Below are 20,365 nucleotides of genomic sequence, written 5' to 3' on the forward strand. Positions count from 1 at the left end.
TTGGAAAAGGATTACAAACACGAGCAATTGGTATCAAAATGTGGAGGACTGTTCTACCCTCTGGCACTGGAATCTTTTGGCTTTTGGACTCAAGCAAGTCTTCAGACTTTGAGAACTACTGCAGCCAAAACTACGACCTATAATGGCATCGATTTACAACAAGCATTCTCCAACCTTTTGCAACAGCTCTCTGTTCGATTGTGGCAACACAATGCTAGAATGATAATTTGTGTATATTTCCTAGAAACTGAGTTTCACATGTGGGATTTGATTAGATATGTAGAATAAATTGGGGCTGTGGTTTTGTTGGGGATGTTGCTTGTTTGTTGGGGTCAGCCAGCTTGGGATGTGTGCGTGTGTGCATGCGTGTGTGTGTGTGCAGGCGTGCATGTGTGTGTGTGTGTGTGTGTGTGTGTGTGTGTGTGTGTGTGTGTGTGTATGTGTGTGTGTGTGTGTGTGTTTACTACCTTGCTAGAGCCAATCAGTGTTGATAACGGACTATGGCAAGGCTGTTGCATAGCTTCTGTGTTTTTTTTATCTATATGCGTGTTTTGTACTGGAACGCTGGAGTACAAGAGTACAGGATTGTAGTGTAGGCGTAGTGATCAATTACAAGTATGACAAGATCAGGGGCTATGAGAGCGGTGACTGAATATATGAAGACAAGTCAAGATTGTGATTTATCACTGACCATTCAGAAAACTAGGGTGATGGCTGCAGGTATGGAGGCATGTTCCAAAGATTGCAGTCCCATACATACTGAACATGATGACATTGAATATGTGTGTGATTTCACATATCTTGGATCCACAATTGAAGGAAAATTAGACTTGGATGTAGATTTCAGAATTATGAAATCATTTAAGACATTTGGAGCTTTACGTAAAGCTGTGTTTGAGGATAAGGACCTGAGTACATTGACAAAATGCAAAAAGTATATGATGCTTGTGTACACTCTACACTATTATTGGCTCTGAATCATGGACCCCTTTGAAGAAACATCTTCAGAAATTGAACTCTTTTCATAATAGATGTCTTCGGTCGTGTCTTGGAATCTCTATCACAACACAGTGGGAAAATCGTATCTCAAATGAAACTATAAGACAAATATGGCGAGATCCTGACACTATAAACATCAAACTTATAAGACGACGTATGCAATGGTTAGGGCATTTGGCTCGAATGCCCAACCATCGAATTCCCAAGATGTGCTTCTTTGGGTGGTTATTAGAAAAATGTCCACAAGGTGGCTGAAAGAAACGCTGGAAAGACATAATTAGGAAAGACCTAAATGATCTGAAGATTCCAGAAAGCTCTTGGTATGACTTAGCAATAGATCAAGATCTGCCTGGACAGACCATTACCATGCCTGCCTGGAGTCTAGTCAAGTGTCATCTGGCAATGCTGATTTACAAAGTCTGCCCTGAATGTCTCAGAGGTTTCAGACGCATTAGTGACTTGAAGAGACACAAACGCATTGCTGAAAGAGAAAACCTATAAATCAACAAAGAGGAGCCATTGAATGCCAGACCTGTAAGAAGTACTTTCGAAGCAGAGGAGGCTATGCCGTACACAAATGCATAAATATGCATGTGAAAGTTTTTTGTGACTTTGTCTTTGTCTCCACTGAAGGGGTAGCGTGTCCGTTTAGACGGAAGCAATACAGGAAGAAGAGGAGGAGGTGTGTGCATGTGTGTGTGCATGCGTGTGTGCGTACATGTGTGCATGTGTGTGTGTGTGTGTGTGTGTGTGTGTGTGTGTGTGTGCATGTGTGTGTGTGTGTGTGTGTGTGTGTGTGTGTGTGTGTGTGTGTGTGTGTGTGTGTGTGTGTGTGTGTTGTTTGTTGTATGGGGCGCAGTGGAGCAGATGGTAGAGCGTTTGTGATGAGATCCGGGATCTTGTATTCCGTGATGAGGGTTGAAGGTTTGATCCTGGTGGAGGCGACACTGTCACAGTTTCCTTGAGCAAGAAACTCACCCACACTTGCTTCTCTCGACTCAGGAGTATAAATGAGTACCTGGTCATTGACTAGGGTGGACAAGACCACTGGCTTGGCAGCAACATCATGCAGCAGATGGGTATGTGTGGGCCTTGGTGTCCAGTCCCAGAGCTGCGCCATTGTCAGTGCCCCCTGGATGACTCTGGCCAAGCTCCAGGTGGATTGTATCGCTGGCTTCAAGACTCCATGTAGCGCATGGAGGCCCTGTCTCTAGAGGCAGGGGGAGCTATCTCCGCAACTGACCTCAAGGTCGACGTCGAAAGACCTGGAGGGCTTAACATTTGTCCATTTGTGTGTTGTGTGTGTGTGATATAATTTTTCACACTTTGCTAGAAGATTATGGCACTCGCAGAGAACAACACTGTGGAAGCTATGACAACTCTCGCCCTGATGATGTCTACCACCCAGATTTCTTCTTGGCCGTCCAGGTTACTTTGACATCACAATAAGGAATTTTTCCAACCATCCTACGTCATCCAATCTGCACAATATGCAGGTGCTGCCGCTACAGCCGGAGAAATCAAGAAAGATTAGCAACATCTAAACAACTTGGAAACAGCAGGTGGTCTCTCCTACCCTCTGGTTGTCGAGTCGTACGGTTTGTGGTCCTTCAACAGCATGCAAATGTACTCAAAACTACTGCAAGATGATCTTCTCTTTGGAGTGGTGTCTCTGTTAGCAGAGCTGTTGTTGACTTGCATGGACGGCTCTCTCTCCATCTTTGCCAATTTAGTGCTGGATGGTTTTGGACCGTTTGTCATTGTTATGTTTAGATAGAGACTCTTTGTTCACTAATTATTAGTTATATTGTAGTGTTTCGTCCATCGTGCGGTTATAAACATATGTAAAAATGTTCCAAACTAGGGAGTTAAGGAGTTTTCTTTCAGATCTGGTTTGGGACACCAAGGTTTAGTTACAATCTTGAGGCTTCGTGTATTTGTTTTTTCACTTATCTGACTCCTTTTTGATATTGGTTGCTCAGAGGGAGTTGGATAAGTGGTGATATGTACTTCTTTAGACTTCTGCGTAGTACAGTTTCCAAAGAACTGTATTCTGTAGATGTATTTAAATAGAGATTATGTGGTGCTTACTTGGTAGTCACTAAAGTCTGTTGGGGTGCTGTTCAGAGCTGGCAAAAATTTGGGAGAATTATATGCCATAATATAATGAATGCCCAGTTGAGGGTGAACACTCTGCTTGCTTTTTGGAATGTGGTGATGACATATAGTTGAATATGATATGTTGTATACAGATTATAATGCACGTGAAGAAGCTGGTGGTGCAAGCTACTGAGACTGCAAGTCATTTCTGCCATCATCAATCTTGCCTCAGGGTTGTCTCTTTCTACGTCGACATCATTACTCAAACTGCCAAAGACGTAACTTTATGTTTTGTTGTGACTGCTTTGAATACTATATAGAGACTTGGTGCATTTGCTTATCACTATATTGATGTTTGTTTATGAACACATTGTCTGTAGTTTGATTTTCATTCTTGCCAGTCTTCTGTTTAATCTCTTGTTGGTGTGTGCGCACTGTTGTCTGTCTGTTTATCTGTCTGGCTGCCTGTTTGTCAAATACATACATTTTCAACATTGAAATCTACATACAGCACTAAGCAAATCTACTGTCCCAATCGCACATAACCACTAACAAACTAAAAATTGTTTGTCTCTCTGTCTGTCTATCTGTCTGTTTGTTGGTCTGTTTGTTTGCTGTTTATACTTGTATGTGTCTTTGTGTTTGTTGTATACACAAGGCTTTATGACATTTTGTGTTGTTACAGTTTACTTGTTGTTGTGACAGTTACTTTTATTACAATTACTGCAGTATGTTTTCATGTCAATCAACATACGTATGTTTTTCTATGATTTTTGGAACAAAGTTCTGTATAGGTGGTGTTGACAGCCAAGGGCATAGGAGGGGTTGCTGATGCAGAGCCAATTTCTAAGGAAGAGGCTGTCCACAGGCTTATTGTTCAAGTACTTACTTTAAATTATTGACACTGGTGGTTTGTGTCATCTAAAATGTGTTGATAACAGGCTGATGCACTATGTGATTGTGTGAGCAAGTGCAACAGGGTTGTGTACATGGTTTTCATTACTGGTTATCTTGCTGCTACACTACCTACTTGGAGAGATGATGACCCACTGAGGGTTAGACAAATTTAGCATTTTGTTTTGTGACTAGTCAAGTAGGATAATACTTACATTTGACGTTTGTTAATTCTCCTTCTCGACATGTTGGTAGACACCAGTGGGCTTACTTGGGAAGACAGCTTCTGGTTATCGAGGCTGATCTATGCTTAGCATGCCAAATAACGTCACTATGTACGTCACAAACTCTCATACACTGTCCCTCTTTAATGCTGTTGTCATATAGATAGTCTATAATGGCACTATGGACTAACTTAAGATATGACTTGACATTGAAATAGATTAACTGGCACAGAGCTTTTCTATGATAAAATTATATGACAGTATTATAGCTGCAGTTTTTCCACAAGCATAAATTTCTGCAAATCAAACCAAGCATTGAAAACAATTTTTGATTTCGTTTTGCAACTGCGATATACCACCATTGATATCCTACATAGCATTTTCTCTTCTGGTAGCTCTCCAGGGGTGACTATTCTAGTGGCCATAGCAACTAAATTTTTAGATGTTGACTAGATATAATGAGTCCAAGCACTCTTGACTAATAACTTTCTATAAAACAAACAAAATTGGTGAGATAATTAAACACCAGGATCATGTCATGGGAGACTTCATGCATGAGAAGGGCAAAGTGCATGCTCTCCAAAGGGAAGTAAATGTTTGCCTGTGGCTATGTTGTATTATGAAGCAGTGGCAGTAATTAGACAAGAAACCAAGTAGATGTAGGCAATGCTTAGACAGCATGTCTTTTAGCCCATGAATTTGATATGAAATCTTATAGCAAGTGGTATATGTAAGAGATTGAACAGTCTGAGAGAAGACAGGACATGCTGACAGTAGTTTTTATTACAAAGTTTGTATGCTAACGACATGTAATACTGGAATTGACTCGATCTATGAAAAGTGCTGTGTAGATTAAAAGCTCTTAAATGATATTTGTCTGCACAGCACTTTCCATAGATCAAGAGTCAATTCCAGTATTATTTGTCTTTAGACTAAAGGAGAGCCATCTGCTGAAGAGATTTCAATGCTAAAATTGATTATTTGTTTGACAAAATCACAGTTATCTCCAGCAAATATACCATGGCTATGGTACAATGTGGTAAAGAGGAGTGGCAGTATCGTGTCATTTGACTACACTGGAAGGTGGCTGGCAGGCATGTTGTATGGTAGACTTAGCTAATGCTTGTACTGCCTTTCATAAATTGTGGCTTTAATACTGTAATCCTGGAGAATTTAGTGACCAATCAATTTTTGTAAATTCGTATTGATGGCTTTTTGTATGCGAGAAACTTGTATAAGTTACGTCTTGTCGTGTGTTGTCTGTGCTTCTTTCTAATTTGCGATAAGCTTATGTTGCTCTCAGAACAAAGATCGACATTTCTGCCAACATGTGTGCAGTGTTGTTTCAGTGTTACAGTATTCTGATAGGGCACTCATGATAGCACTGGTCAGAAGCTGCTTCAGTATGCTAGTCATGTGTCTATATGATCGTACTGATGTCTTTGTTCTTGTGCCTGTCTTAGGCCAATTCAAGCATGCAGAACAAGTATCTACACCCTAGTGTACCATTTCTGCCTGACCCAAATGCAGAGGAAAGTGAAAACAAAATGGTTTGTGCATCAGCCAACATCATAATTGATCAGCTTGATGAGGAGCGCATGTGCAAGCGACCACAGAAGTCACACAGCTTGTATACCGATGAGCAACATAAAGTGGTTGGAAAATTTGCAAATGAGCATGGACTCAGAGCTGCCTTTTGCAAATTCTTTTAACGGTCTTCAGCATCCAAATTCCTGTGGCAACTGCACAGACTCAGACTCTGAGGAACACCTAATCCCCCCTAAAATTGACAACCACATACACATAAAAAATTTGTATCTTATTAAATATTGTAAGTTCCTCATTTTATGAAATTTACGAAAGTTTCTTGCTGACTAAAAATATTTTCAGGATTACAATTCGAGTACACGCTTTGTGGATGTGTTAAAGCCAGGCTTCTCTGTAATTTCAAAGTCACATTGTTTAGATGTAGTTGAAATAATTTAGTTCAGCTTCTCATGTTACACTTTACCCAGGTACAGAATAATTTTCAGAGCAGGTTTAAACAGGTGGCAAAACTTCAAACTGGGAATAGCATTAAGGAGTTTGCATGTGATTGCTAGCTCGTAACAGTGCTTTGAATCTAAGTGTAGAATTCTAACTGTTAGTTTACCCAGTAGTTGTCAACTTTTGCCATCAATATCCGTTAATATGATTATTCAGTGTTTATCTTTAATTCAGCAAAAGAATATTGAGGCTTTTTTGGAATGTATACAGGCTGGCAGTCACTTTACTACATAATTTTGCACTTTTCATTCAAAAAACTTTTGTTTGTGAAGACTATATTTTAAATGTTTCCATGGCAGCAACTTGGCATTATGGTAACCTTCCAAGAAGGTATATACCGTATAAAATGAAATATTAGCGGGGAATTTAGTTTGGCGGATTGGCGAATTTTTTAGCGAGCGCCAATATAAAATCTGCCATCAATTTTGCCACCGGGATATGTTGACGTCATCACCCAAGTGAATCAAGCATCATGCGATGTGGTGTGGATAAGGTTACCAGATGGTAACCACTGCTTGCTGTCTGTTGTGCCTATACCCTGTTAAACAGGGATGTCAAACATGAGAATGAGGCCATGCAGCTATCGATGAGTATAGGTAAAGTCATGCGGGTTAAATTTCGTAAAGCAAACTCTTCCATGAAGCAGCCACTTAGTTTAACTACATAGTGGGTGGGGAATATTGTACATATATCAATTATCTAGCAACGATGTCCAACCACTATAATAAAATTCACCAATATGCTTTTACATCAATTTTTAGCGAACCGCCAAAATGCATTCCCGTCAATGTTTCATCTTATTCGGTAGTGCCAGTTGTTGCATTTGAAAGGTCTGATGTCACGAATCACTCTGTAATCTTGAAGATAGTTGTGAAACACACCAGTAGCAAGCACATTAACAGGCATGCAGATTTGCAAGTGGTGAGTGGATTGTTAATAGATATGTGAGACTGAGCAGAATTTCAGTAACAGTTGAGTGAGTAGTAATTGGCTGGTGGTTTGACAAGCAACTGGGCGTGTGAATTTGCAGGTTTATTAGCAAGCTTACCAATTAGCATGTATGCCAACAGACAGACTATATATAATTATTAAAAACAATATTACCTTCTTAAACTGTAAAACCTGTTTAGGTAACAACAGTTGACATTTATTACTTCTGTTGACCCTAATTACAGAATTTTTTGTTACATACATTATTAGATTTTACAGGTGTCATAGTATGCTTGTTATATTTTGTGTTAGAATGACACACTTCTGAATGGCTCGTTGTCAGTATGCCGAGCATTGAACTTTAGCGTCGTATCAGCCACCATTCTGTATGTTACATAGTCAACATATTTCTTAGCACTACTTACTTTTTACTGTTGTATTGTCTTGTTCAGGTTGCTAGAATTTGTGTGTGAGAGGAGGAAAGACAAGTTTGCAGACTCTGCAGGTTGCGTGATAAGTAGCGCACAAATAGCTGTAGAAACAGTTCAAAGCCTCATTGAGTGAGTTACACACATATCATGATTTTGTGAGATTTGAATGTTATGGATATAGTAATTCATTTCTGAGTCATCCTCTAAAACAACGTCTTGATGATGTACAAAAATTAGTTGATCAGTCAACCACTGATCTTTTTCAAACTGTCAAAGTTGCGTCTGGTATTTGGGCACCTCAAGGTAGTGATTTTCAGTCGATGACACACTGTTTGTATTACTATGTAGTCTTGATTTTGCAATAGGCAGCAATGCAGACATGCTGCTGGCATCGTTTGGGGTGTTAATGGCAACTGTTTACTACACAATCGCAGCTCAGTGTTCATCTGTGCTGCACAATGCTTCTTTGACTGGCAGGGATCTTTTGCGTCATTCATGGGTTGTAGCCATGTTCAGAGGCAAGCATTCATTACTTAATAAGTGTATTAATTGAAAGTGTCACATATCCAGAGCTCAATATCATATTTGAGCTGGTCATTGGTCATTTGCCAATGGAAGTTTGCCAATGCTAAGCATTGAGTTTGACTAATGTAAAGTTCATGTGTTGTTTTGCACTCCACAAATCATTTTACTGTCTGTATTGATTTCTATTTCTTGAGACTGCTTTTAGTACTCTAGGGCATGTGACATGTTTCTCATAGGTGTTTGATTGCAGTTGCACTGACAACCGTTTCATTTGCCATTGGTAACATCAGCGCAGTTTTCAGCAAATGAATCAATAAGACAAATGCTCAATTTTGTCTACTGTCTTTCAGAACCACACAAAGCATTGTACTGCATGGAATACATTTTAGAAGGATGCATAGCATCCAGACAGACAGACAGGACAAAGTGCCATTTCTCAGTGACCTGAAGACTGTTGCTCAAGAAAAAGCTGCAAGGCATTGTGTCTTGTCAGTTGGTTTTGTCTGACTGTAACAGCTGCATCACACAGCCAGTTGTGCTTTGTTTTTAAGCGTTGCAATAGCAAAATCAGCTGTTAATTTTGAAGTTGATAATTGAAATTATTGGAATATGATGTAGAAATTGTTTAGGTAATTAGAATGAAAGGCTAAAGCGATGCTTGGAAATTTTGACTAGTAATTTGATAATTGGACAATTGTTTAAATCACAGAATGGTCAATCATACTTCCACATGATTGAACACATGACCAGCACTTTTTGAAGGATTCTATTGAGCTTTGTGTAACATGTCAGCAAGTCGTTATATAAATTAACTAAAGAGAATGAACTTGCATGTTTAGTGTTGAGGTAATGCATAGGTTTTAGTTTTTCAATTTGCTTGCTGCATTGTTGTATATGCTAATGTATTTTACTTACATTAGCTGTGTTTATTTCTTCACATACTCAAATGCCAGAGCAACTGCGTACACAGTATTTTTAGTTTTGTTTTGTATTTGTAAGTCTATCTTTAGATGCATTTATATAGCATTACAGTTATATGCAATACGTAGGACTGTGTATCTTTACGGTAGCTGTGAGTGATAAACTAAACAAAGCCTTTAGAACTAGTGCTTGTACAGTAGATATAATAGAAATGTGGCATCTATTACAGAGAAAAGTACAGATGAAGCTATCGAGTTTGTGTCTAAGTCTCTTACTATGGTCGACGAAGTCATGTCAGACGAAGAAGCTCGTGTAGAAAATGCAACTGTCGATTGTGAATTAAACGACACAAGTGGTTTTGGATCAGCAGAGCATTACACTGACATAATGGCAATGACTGTTGCACATCTTGGGAGAAACAATGAAGACTCAAGAGACAGAAGGTCAATAGATGTACTTGTTGCAAGCAATGCAAGCATGCTTGATGGAGATGAACGAGACAATGAATTTCTGGATGAAGCAGGTATCTATCAAGTCATTAATGGTGACTGCAGAAGCGTAGGCTGTGTGTTACCATATCACTTGAGTAGACTGGTGTATGTGAATTATGTGTACACACTTGATGCTAATTATTGGTTAAGAATAGATCTGTACTGGGTTCATATGGTAAGAAACATGTATTAGTCGTTAGTTTCGACTAAACTAGTAATCTGATGAATTTGACTAACACTAAATATGCAGAACACCACTTGAAAACTTACATGTGTGAAGGTATTAGTTTGTAATAATGTTTTTTTTATTGCTGCAAGATTTGCAAAATAGGTAGATACAAGAGCAGCTGACTTTAAAACTGTAGGAGAGATAAAAATGACAGATATGCAGATAGACAAGTAGACCGACAAGAATCATTTATTAGACGCAAAATTCTATGTACAGAGCACTAAAAGTTAAAAATATTATCTATGACTGACTGACTGACTGACTGACTGATTTCATTTATGTGTATCTTGATACGTAAGATGTAGACAGAGTGTAGTTACCACGTACTATATTTCTACTTCGCAAGCGCAACACATTCCACTATACTGCATCTTTTCCCTTACAAGAAATTAATTAACCCTAACTCAAACAATTTAACACTACTAGTCAGTAGCACACCTTTGTCTTACTACAACTACCACAATTTACAAGTCCAGTGTTTCTTGTGGTTTGATGATCTTTCTGATCGTTGCGGTTCATGAACAGCCTTGGAATTGCTGGCAGATGCCGTGTTGCTTCTGATGGTTGGGCTTGTTTCATCGTCGGTTTCGTCTGCCGTAATTTCGGGTGACACTGTTGATTAATGAGATTCCTGATTTCTCGGTATAGGTACTTGAATTGATGTAGGTTCTAGATCCAGTGACTTGTCTAGTACTACAGAGTGCCTACTAGTAGGTGGTGTGAACGCCTTGCTTGTGAGCCCTGGCCTTGCTTCTGTGACAGCATGTCGTAGCTGAAGTTGATCTGCGTGTCGTTTCTAAATTGTATCACTTTAAGGTATGTAGACATGGTATGTCAGAGGTTTTAACATCTGCCTGATTTCTCCATTGGCCCATTTCTGGCCATGGGTTCAGTAGTCCTTAGCGAACACAAGATCACTGATCATGAATTGTTGCATCCTTGTATGCCCATCATGAGACAACTTCTGCTGTAACTGCCGCTGACTCACCACTGATGTTAACTGTGGATAGAGCAGATCTAATCTTGTTCTCACCGTTCTTTGCATTAGTAGAGTCTGTCTTGTGCTCGTGTGTGGAGTCGTTCTGTAATGGAGTTGTGTTGTAATGAAGTAATAGCTGACTTCCTCATGCCTTGCTTGAATGATTGTATTGCCCGTTTAGCTGCTCCGTTTGTAGTAGGGTGGAATGGTGGGTTTCGAATGTGTCATATGCCATTTGGTTGCATGAAAATTGCAATTCCTCTGATGCAAATGGAGGGCCATTGTCAGAAATAGTTTCCACTAGAAAGCCATGTGTAGCAAAAATGTTCCGCAAGGCATTGATGGTAGCTGTCGCATTGGTGGTGTTGGGCATGTAGCAAACCTCTATCCATTTTGAGTGGGCGTCCACCAACATTGGAAAGTGTTTACTATCCCATGTTGCAAAATCAATATGTAGTCGGTACCAAGGCATCTCTGGCCATCTCCATGAATGGAGTGGTGCTGTAGCTCGGCTGGGTTGCTTTGCAGCTGCTGACACACATTACAATACTTACTAATTAGCCATGTCCTCCATGTCAGCATCCAGCTTGGGCCATCAAAAATGACTCGTTGCAATATTCTTCATTCTGGAGACTCTGCATGGTGAGTATGTAATTCTTGCAACATTCGAGAATGAGCAGTTGTAGGAATAACTACTCGACGTCCCCACAATAAGCAATCTTGTGAGACTGATAGCTCCCATTTTCTGTTGAAGTAAGGGCAAGAATTGGCATCTGGGCATTCCTGCAGCCATCCTGTTTGTGCCCAGTCAATGCTATCTGCTTGGCTGTCATTGGCAATCCTTGAAAATCATCAACAGCACAGGCTGATTCTGAGCGTATAATGAAGTCCTCCTTAAGTACTGGGCATGGCAAATGTGAGAAGGCATCTGCAGTTGCATTCTTTCTAGAATACCTAAACCTCATCGTGTATGAATATGATGACAACGTTAGGGTCCACCGCTGCAGCCATGCTGCTGCCATGGTTGGGACTTCTGTCTTTTTGGCTCAAAATAGTCATTAGAGGCTTGTGATAAGTTATTAGTGCAAATTTTCATCCGAACAAAAATTGATGGAACTTCTCAAAAATAATTGCGAGGGCCTCCTGTTCCAACTGTGCATATTTGTGTTCACTGCTGGTCAATGTTCTTGATGCGAACACAATAGGCCTTTCCGTGCCAACTGGCATTGTGTGAGTAATCACTGCTCCCACTCCATAAGGTGATGCATCCGTTGCTAGGTTAGCTACAGGTCTGGTTTGTAACATAGCTTAGTGCTGTTGCACTTGTCAGTTGCTCTTTGACTTTGTTGAAAGCTTCTTCGCATGCTGGAGTCCACATCCACTTCTTTCCTTTCTGCAGAAGTCTGTTCAATGGATGAAGTAGTGATGCCAGATTGGGAATGAAACGACTCTGATAACTGCATCATCTCGAAGAAGGACTAAAGTTGAGCCACATTGGTTGGTGCCTGACATTCTGTTATGTTTTCACCTTGGATGGACTTGCCCACACTTCACTAGCATCTATAGTGCCCCAGGTACTCTACTGATGGCTGTAGAAACTGACGCTTGTCACATTTTAAACGTATGCCATGCTCTTGCAATCAAGCGAGGACTTTGTCCAGATTCTGTAGATGTTGTTCAATTGTGTCTCCTGTCACCAGCAAGTTGTCTATGTAGACACCTACTTCGTCTATTGTATTGTTAGCGTCATGACTTTTTGAAACTTGGCAGGGGCACAGGCTATGCCAAATGGTGCTGTTGTAAACACAAAAGCCCTTGTGTGTATTGACAGTGGTGTAGCCCTTAGACTTTTCGTCAAGGCACATCTGTTGATAGGTGCGTGAAAGATCCAGGGTAGTCAATCTTGTTCCTCCTGCAAGTTTTTGTATTACTTTTTCTGGGCAAGGCAGTGGATACGTGTCAACTTTTATACATTGGTTTATGGTGATCTTGTAGTCTTTGCACAACCGAACAGTGTTGTCTTTTTTCCGAATACACACTAGAGGAGTTGCCCATTCACTTTTACAGTACTAAACTTTTCCAAGGTGCCTTCATGTTTTATGTGTGACAGCTCTTGTTCCATCGCTTCGTGCATGGCATATGAAACTGTTCTGTGTTTATAAAACTTGGGAGATGCATCCTGTCTAAGATTTATTGATGCTATGTCTGTCATCATACCCAATCCTGGCTCAAAAACCTTTGCATGCCTTGCCATTGTACTTTGTAGTGCGGTGTGCTGATCCACCTTCAGAGAATGTATGTCGTGCCAATCCAGTTGTATTTCAGACAGCCAATTCTGCCCGAGTAAGGCTGGTCCAGTACTTTCAACAATAAGAAGTGGAAAAACCTATTTCTGATTCCTGTGTACCACCTCTACCTGGACTTCTCCACATGTTAGAATCAGCTGTCCCTTATAGGTGCATCATACACCATGAGCTTGTTCCATTTTCATAAGTAGTTGCAACCTTTTCCACTGCTGTAATGGCATGAGGAGACACTAGCTCTGTATCCACTTCCATTGTGACATCCCGTCCACCTAACTTCAGTTGTGCTTTAATGGGCGGTGTACGACTATTGTCGATTGTTGGAACTTCTTCCGTTGTTGCTGCTTGTGATATACCTGGTTGTATCAAAGGGGGAAGATCTTATCTAGTTGGAGCGACACACGTCTGCCAAATGCTCCTTCTTACCACAAGAGTTACACCTTGTTTCTCTAAGTTTGCATTCGGGTGCCAAATGTGTCCCACTGCCACAATGATAACAGATTTGTCTTGCTGGTTTGCTTTGTACTGGTTCCCATTGCTCTGTTTTGTGTATTTCTTTCGGTGTCATCAGGGTTGACTATCCAGTCATTTGCAGTGTGGCCTTAGTTTCCATTGACAAAGCAATTTCCAATGTTTTTTGTACGGAATCTTATACTCTGTAAGTAAACACTTCTGTATGTGACTCGACTGCAATCCACAAACTAATCTGTCTCACAATGCATCATCCAGAAAACTGTCAAACTCGCAGTGTTGTGTTAGCTTTCATACAGCTGCTACATATTGGCTGATACTCTCATCCGGGCTTGATTTTGTTTGTTGAATTGGAAACGTTCCGCTATAACAAGCGGTTTTGGCCCAAATTAGCGAAGAAAACTGTCACAATCTCATCAAGTGAAAGAGTGCTCGGCTTGGTAGGCACAATGAGACTTCTCAGCGATCCATAGGTTTTGCTTCCTATGAGCAAAAGCAAGGTGGCAGCACGTGTGTCTTCCTTGACGTTATTTGCCAAACAGAATTGCTCCACGTGCTCTACGTAGGTGGGCCAGTCTTCCTTGTTTGCTTTAAAAGTTGACACTGATCTCACGAAAGCATCCCATCCCCGTTGTCACTGTGGTATCTTGGAACGTAAGACGTAGACAGAGTGTAGTTACCACGTACTATATTGCTACTGCGCAAGTGCAACGCATTCCACTATACTACAATTTATTAGACACAAACTTCTACATACAGAACACTAAAAGTTAAAAATGACAGTTCAAGTCAGTAGAATCACGGTCACAAGTTTAGACAATGCGTAAATAGTAGTTCTAGATCAATTCTAATGAACAGCAACTGACTGACTGACTGACAAAAATCATTTACTAGACACAAACTTCTACTTACAGAACATTAAAAGTTAAAACTATGCACAAATACTGTAGTAGGTCTGATCAATTTAATAAAGAACACTTTTAATGGCTGACTGACTGACATCGTTTATTAGACACGAACATCTATGTACAGAACACTAAAAGTTAAAGATATTTATCCATGACAGTTCAAGTCAGTAGAATCACGGTCACAGCAAAGTACAAGTTAAAACTGTGCACAACTAGTAGTTCTACATCAATTCTAATGTGCAGCGCCTTGAATGACTGGCTGACAGACTGACAATCATTTATTAGACACAAACTTCTACGTACAGAGTACAGTGTGTAAAAGTTCAAGTCAGTAGAATCATGGTCACAGACTGACTGACTGGCTGGCTGGCTGGCTGGCTGGCTGGCTGGCTGGCTGGCTGGCTGGCTGGCTGGCTGGCTGGCTGGCTTGCTGGCTGACTGACTGACATTTATTATACACAAATCTCTACGTACAAACACTAAAAGTAAAAATATTATCCATTACAGTTCAAGTCAGTGGAATCGCGGTTACAGCAAACTATAATATAAAACTATACGCATGCAAATAGTAGTTGAAGATCAATTCTAATGACAGTGCCGTGACTGGCACTCTCCAGCATAAATTCTTTCTCTTCTGTTGGAAGAAGACGTGACAACTTGTGTAGAATGACACTTGCATTTGATCTCTGTAGAAGAACAGAGAATCTCTTCCTCCAGTAACAACGAAACTCGGCTTTGTTGCAGCAACCTTCAATGTCTCTAGATCTCTTTGCCAAAGTATTAAGATATTTTGACTGAGTGACAAATACAAAGACATGTCAGAAACATGTATTGGCTAGCAAGTGAAGAATATAATATAGCCAAAGCGTAGGTAGTAATTTGTTCTCTTATAGTGTCACCCTTAAGTAATACGACAGACACCACAAGCAGGCGGACAACATGGTAGACAGGCAAACAGTTGGTTACTGTTTTAGATTATTACCAAGTGTCTTTGCTAATTTTTTCTTGGTGCCGCAGTTAGCTAAATGGCACCATTGAAGGATATTTACATTCTGAAATGGACTTGCTAACTATGGTTGTTATTTTGTGTTAGATGATGACACTATTAATGACAAACTAAAGAAGTCCAGAGGTTCATTTTGCAAACATGGACCTCAGGCAACAAGTCACCATCCATCTCAAGAATTAATTTTGAAAACAAACAGCAAGTCAGAAATGACAGAAGACATAACTGAAAGTAAAGAGCAAAGCTCAAGGGCAAGTCACATGAATTCAAAACCAGTTAGTGAATATAAGGAGAGCCAGGCAAGTGGCTCACTACGTAGCCAGAGAGCTGCTTTATTTGATCTTGTAGATCAAACTGCCAGATCAGTTGTTGATGAAAGCAGGAAAGCATCACAATTTTCACCTTTAGCAAATGAGCCAAAACTAATCAAAGGATCAGCTGACAGAGAACAACCAGAGAGAGATATAGTGAGATGTAAATCAGTTGATAATGTCGTAACTGGCAATGAAGCCTTTCAACAGAAAGCTATCGGTGCCATTGATCCTGTAAAACAACAAGTACTTGAAGCAGGTTATATCAAGACAAGAGGAAATCAAACGCCATCTCAAGTAGGACAGCAAGCGACGGACACCAGGTTTCTTTTTAATTCTCTGACGCAAGAGAAGCATGCTTCACATATTGATCGACGACTAAAGAAGAGCCTTCTGGTTCACACTTCAAGGATGTCACAGACACTAGCTGTGGAAGTATTACAATTTGAAACTTTACACTTTCTTCACTAATTGTACTGTTTCTTCTTTATTTCTGTATGTGTTGTTTTGCACTTCAGAATGTGGATAGTGAATATGAAGGTGCTGAAATGATGAGGCAAAGCTGTATTGTAAACAAGGTATGTAAATATGGCACATGTGATCAGTGTGTTGTTGATTTTTTTTGTGTAGGCAATCTGTAAAGTAATGGAAGGTTTGCTGTTTTCTGTTACACAAAAGGTATCTATTAAATTTGTAGTCACGGTCATTCATTCTTGTACTGAATTGTTTGTGTGTATGTTGGTTGCATACTATAGCTTAGGCCAGACCAACTAAATTTCTTGATTATTGGATTTGCCGGTCGGGTTTTAATAAAAATAGAATTTTGATGTGTGCACATGCGGTTACTTTTTTGTGGAAGGCTTTGTATTGCAAATTAGTGACTGCACCGGTGTAAACAGCATGTGTTTGTGCATCTCCTTCTGCATTTCACTTGTCTCTTTACAGCACTTGTTTCTGTGTCTGTTTCCGCATTTTGTTGGCTTTTTCATGGTACTTGTGTTCCTGCTCTGTTTCCACTCCTGCTTATCCTTTTAGTTCACAGCTTTCGCTTCTGTGTCTGTTTTTGCGTTTCACTGGCTCTTTCACAATGGATCAGTCTTGTCTCTTTTGGAAGTGCTCCTTTTTAGCGCCATTTCTTGGCTGTTAAGCACATGGCTACCGTATTCCCTCACATAAAGGTGCGTGCGCTTATAAGTGAACTGAATAAGCGCATGCGCCTATACCTCGAGTACAAGCGCATGCGCTTTTAGGCGAGGGATAATCGTGTTCGGACAGCATCTGTACATGCGACATGCATTGCAAGTCCTATTCCCTTGAATTTAAGCGTCAGCTTCTCGACTCTCTGAAAGTAAACGACGGAAATGTTTCAAAAACAGCAAAGCAGTACGGAGTCCATCGAAAAGTTGTGCAGAGGTGGCGACAGCAAGAGAGCAGGCTTGATGAAGCATCCGAGAGGCGAGACGTCCCTACACGCAAAAGAAGACGACCATTGCGAACCAAAAGCTCGCACGGAAGACATCCTGAGTTAGAAAAATCGCTCATGGAATGGATCAAAGCTAGAAGAGAGGAGCGAATAACAGTTAATGGTTCTGACGTACAATCAAAAGCACTGGAATTGTACAAAACGCTTAATGGAGTTTCTCCCGAAGGACAGTTCAAGGCGTCGAAAGGATGGCTTTGCAGGTTTTTGAAACGAAACGATTTGTGCACACGCGTCATTACGTCTGAGGGCCAAAAAATCCCTATTGATGCTCCCGATTTGGCAAAGAAATTCATGGATGAATGCCCAGTTTCCCTCGCAGAGAGAGACTACCCAATGTTTGCAATTGGGAATATGGACGAGACTCCCATGTGGTTCGACATGCCCTCAAACCGAAGCATTGATTTTAGAGGGGTGAAAACTGTTTTATCGAAAACGACAGGGAAAGAAAAAATGAGATACACTGTTGCTTTGGCCGCCCTTGCTGACGGAAGTAAGCTTCCTCCTATGCTGATTTTTCGTGGACTGAAGAATGTTCCGAAAGTTCAATTTCCCTCTGGTGTTGTGGTCCAGGTTTCGAAAGGCGGCTCAATGAACACGGAGCTTCTAGACTACTGGTTGCAAAATGTTTGGAAGCGCCGAAAGAATTCCATCTTTCGTCAACCAGCTGTTTTGGTTCTTGATCGTCACGCCAGTCATCTGCATGCTCGAATTCAAAATCATTTGATTCGAGAACATCAAACTAGAGCCATTTACGTCCCAGCCGGAATGACGCCACTACTGCAGCCGTGTGATTTGTCTTGGAACAAGCCATTCAAAGACGTGATGAGGAAGAAATGGAAGGATTGGCTAGCCGATGGGATTAGGGAATATACTTGGGCCGGTAACCAAAAATCTGCTTCGTACAAGCAGGTGGCAGAATGGGTGGTTGAATGCTGGAGGTCACTTGACGTGGAAATTATAGCAAATTCATTTAGGCAATGCAGCATTGTGCAAAGTTCCGCCAAAGCGATGTTATGCTGCACAGTCGACTGGCTGCAATGTTGGGTGGAGAAGATGTTAGCGAAGAATTATCGCAGTCTAGCGACTCGGAGTCGGACACTAGCACGTGCACTGATAGCGATGAAGAGACACTTTTAGAAACTGATGAAGACGACTAGGACCTGTTCTCACTGTATGTTTACTGATGCATTAGCAAATACAAAAATTAAACAAAAAATTTTATACAAACGCATGCGCTTATAAATGAGTTTTAAAAAGCGTTTACTTCGGCAAGAAAAAATGCACTTTCTCACTTATAAGCGCATGCGCCTTTATGTGAGGGAATACGGTACTGTCACTGCATCAGCTCATTTGTGTGTCAAACTGCTGTCGTCAACTCATTGTTCTTTTTTCAAATATTGTGCTGTCCCCTTTGGACCTGAGGTTTTATGCTGTCCTACATTTACTTATTTTTAGAATGCAAACCGAATTGCTAGTTTTTGTTTAGCTATCATGTATGTGGTCCTTAAGATTTTATAACTGAAGCGTTGTCTAAGGCTAGAAGCATTGTCTAAAGCTAGACAACAAAAAATTGTACATGCTTAAGTGTCACGTGGTCATGTTTTCTATTTTTGGTTGGTCAGTCAGGTTTTCAAGATCCGAGCATCAATAAATTTAGTTGGTCTGGCCTTATCTGTCTGTTTTACATTCTTTCCTTCTGTTAAGTTATGATTCTGTTTGTTGTCAATTAAATTGTTTTAATTGCTTGAAATTTCTCTATGTGTAGTTTAGATTGTCACTTGGTTACTGCATGTGTGTTGTTTCTGTACCCTTTGTCTGCCACAGGCTTATCAGCTGTTTGCAGAATGATGGGTACACTTAATTCCTAACAAAGAGGCCATGGCTTCTAGTTTGCTGTCTGAATAGCATTGATTGCACTGCAGTAAGATTTTCTTTGTTGAGTCATTAGATACAGTACTTGTTTAAAACTGGGTTTTGTATTTTTTATTAGTTTAGAATACACACTATTGACTTCTCAGTTTATTTGTAGAAGCTTTCTCAAACTATACATGCATATACCACTAGCAGAAAGACCCAACATTGCTCAGTAAATATTGGACAGGTGTGACACACCATGCCCTATTGCATCAAAATTAGGCTGACCTGTTTCACTCGAGTGTAGCTTCCAAATGTCAGAATGCAGACATTGTGTCACTTAATTAAAACCAGACCAGCACTGCCAGATCTTACTACTACAATCAGATGGGCTCTGTGTTTTACATCAGATGCCAAACGTCAACTCACAGGTTTGTCATGCCACTAACTAAGCAGCAATAGTCTCAGATTAACCCCGCCTTCAACATTCCAGCAGGGAAAAGTCTGGTGAGGTTTCTTTGATCTTGCCATGTTGCCGCATCATCAAATTCTGGTGAACTAAAGACCCTATAAATGTTATAAAGAGGCATAATAATATTACTGCTTCTATTGGTAGTGGTTGCTGCTGGGTGTTTACAAGATGTAGTCATCGATGCTATCTTTAGGCAAGCCACGAAAGAACGTTTCATGGTCTATCGTGAGGTTAGTTCTTGTCATAAACTGTCGTTGAAATTGATTATCACTTACTGGCAACTAGCATGTACGCGTTTGGCTAAAAGCAGGGTAGTCCAGTGAGAAGCTAGGCTATATGGCAAGTGCGAACTAAGTGAGTAATGAGGTAGAGGTCACACCAGGTGTGCTTAAGAGCTGTCAGTTGGACCATGTTACACCAGTTATCTTAAGTGGTTCCAGTTGCTGATCAGTTGGTCTTAACAAGATAATTGAAAATGACCATTGCTCCATTCCTTGTATCCTTCCGTTTCCTGTCTAGGAAGGACTTAGATAATTTGATAAACAGAAATGCCAGACCTAGCGGTTTCAAGCGATCACCCCCAAAGTCCAAAAAACAGCGAAGATATTGAAGATTTTTAAAGTTTACAGTTATCGGGAACAGACAGTGGTGCTCTGCATGTGTCATTGCTCAGATCACGGTCAGTTTGTGTTTGCCCTGTTTCAGGTGTACTTTTGAGAATCTAAGAGATGACAATAGTTGCAGTGTGGGGAAATTATCAGATCCTGGTATCCCGGGAACTTACAAAC

The 20,365-nt window shown here is 40.5% G+C and overlaps 1 protein-coding gene across 3 annotated transcripts in view; it reads left to right on the forward strand.

Moving 5' to 3' along the window:
- The first annotated feature begins 2,543 nt into the window (after window positions 1-2,543).
- The window catches only part of LOC134179499 (uncharacterized), a 35,882-nt gene continuing 18,060 nt past the window's right edge, over window positions 2,544-20,365 (forward strand). Inside the window, exons 1-11 of one of the 3 annotated variants that reach the window (XM_062646421.1) lie at window positions 2,544-3,377; window positions 3,894-3,980; window positions 4,041-4,154; window positions 7,506-7,579; window positions 7,646-7,753; window positions 7,806-7,927; window positions 7,990-8,142; window positions 9,300-9,593; window positions 15,545-16,203; window positions 16,287-16,346; window positions 16,399-16,446. In XM_062646421.1, the coding sequence (XP_062502405.1) occupies window positions 3,234-3,377; window positions 3,894-3,980; window positions 4,041-4,154; window positions 7,506-7,579; window positions 7,646-7,753; window positions 7,806-7,927; window positions 7,990-8,142; window positions 9,300-9,593; window positions 15,545-16,203; window positions 16,287-16,346; window positions 16,399-16,446 (1,863 nt within the window). In that variant the 5' untranslated portion in view covers window positions 2,544-3,233. The remainder of the gene's footprint in view (window positions 3,378-3,893; window positions 3,981-4,040; window positions 4,155-7,505; window positions 7,580-7,645; window positions 7,754-7,805; window positions 7,928-7,989; window positions 8,143-9,299; window positions 9,594-15,544; window positions 16,204-16,286; window positions 16,347-16,398; window positions 16,447-20,365) is intronic. The other 2 variants (XM_062646430.1, XM_062646413.1) reach the window with 2 other exon arrangements.

This window comes from Corticium candelabrum, chromosome 1 (genome assembly GCF_963422355.1).
Source record: "Corticium candelabrum chromosome 1, ooCorCand1.1, whole genome shotgun sequence".
NCBI lineage: Eukaryota > Metazoa > Porifera > Homoscleromorpha > Homosclerophorida > Plakinidae > Corticium > Corticium candelabrum.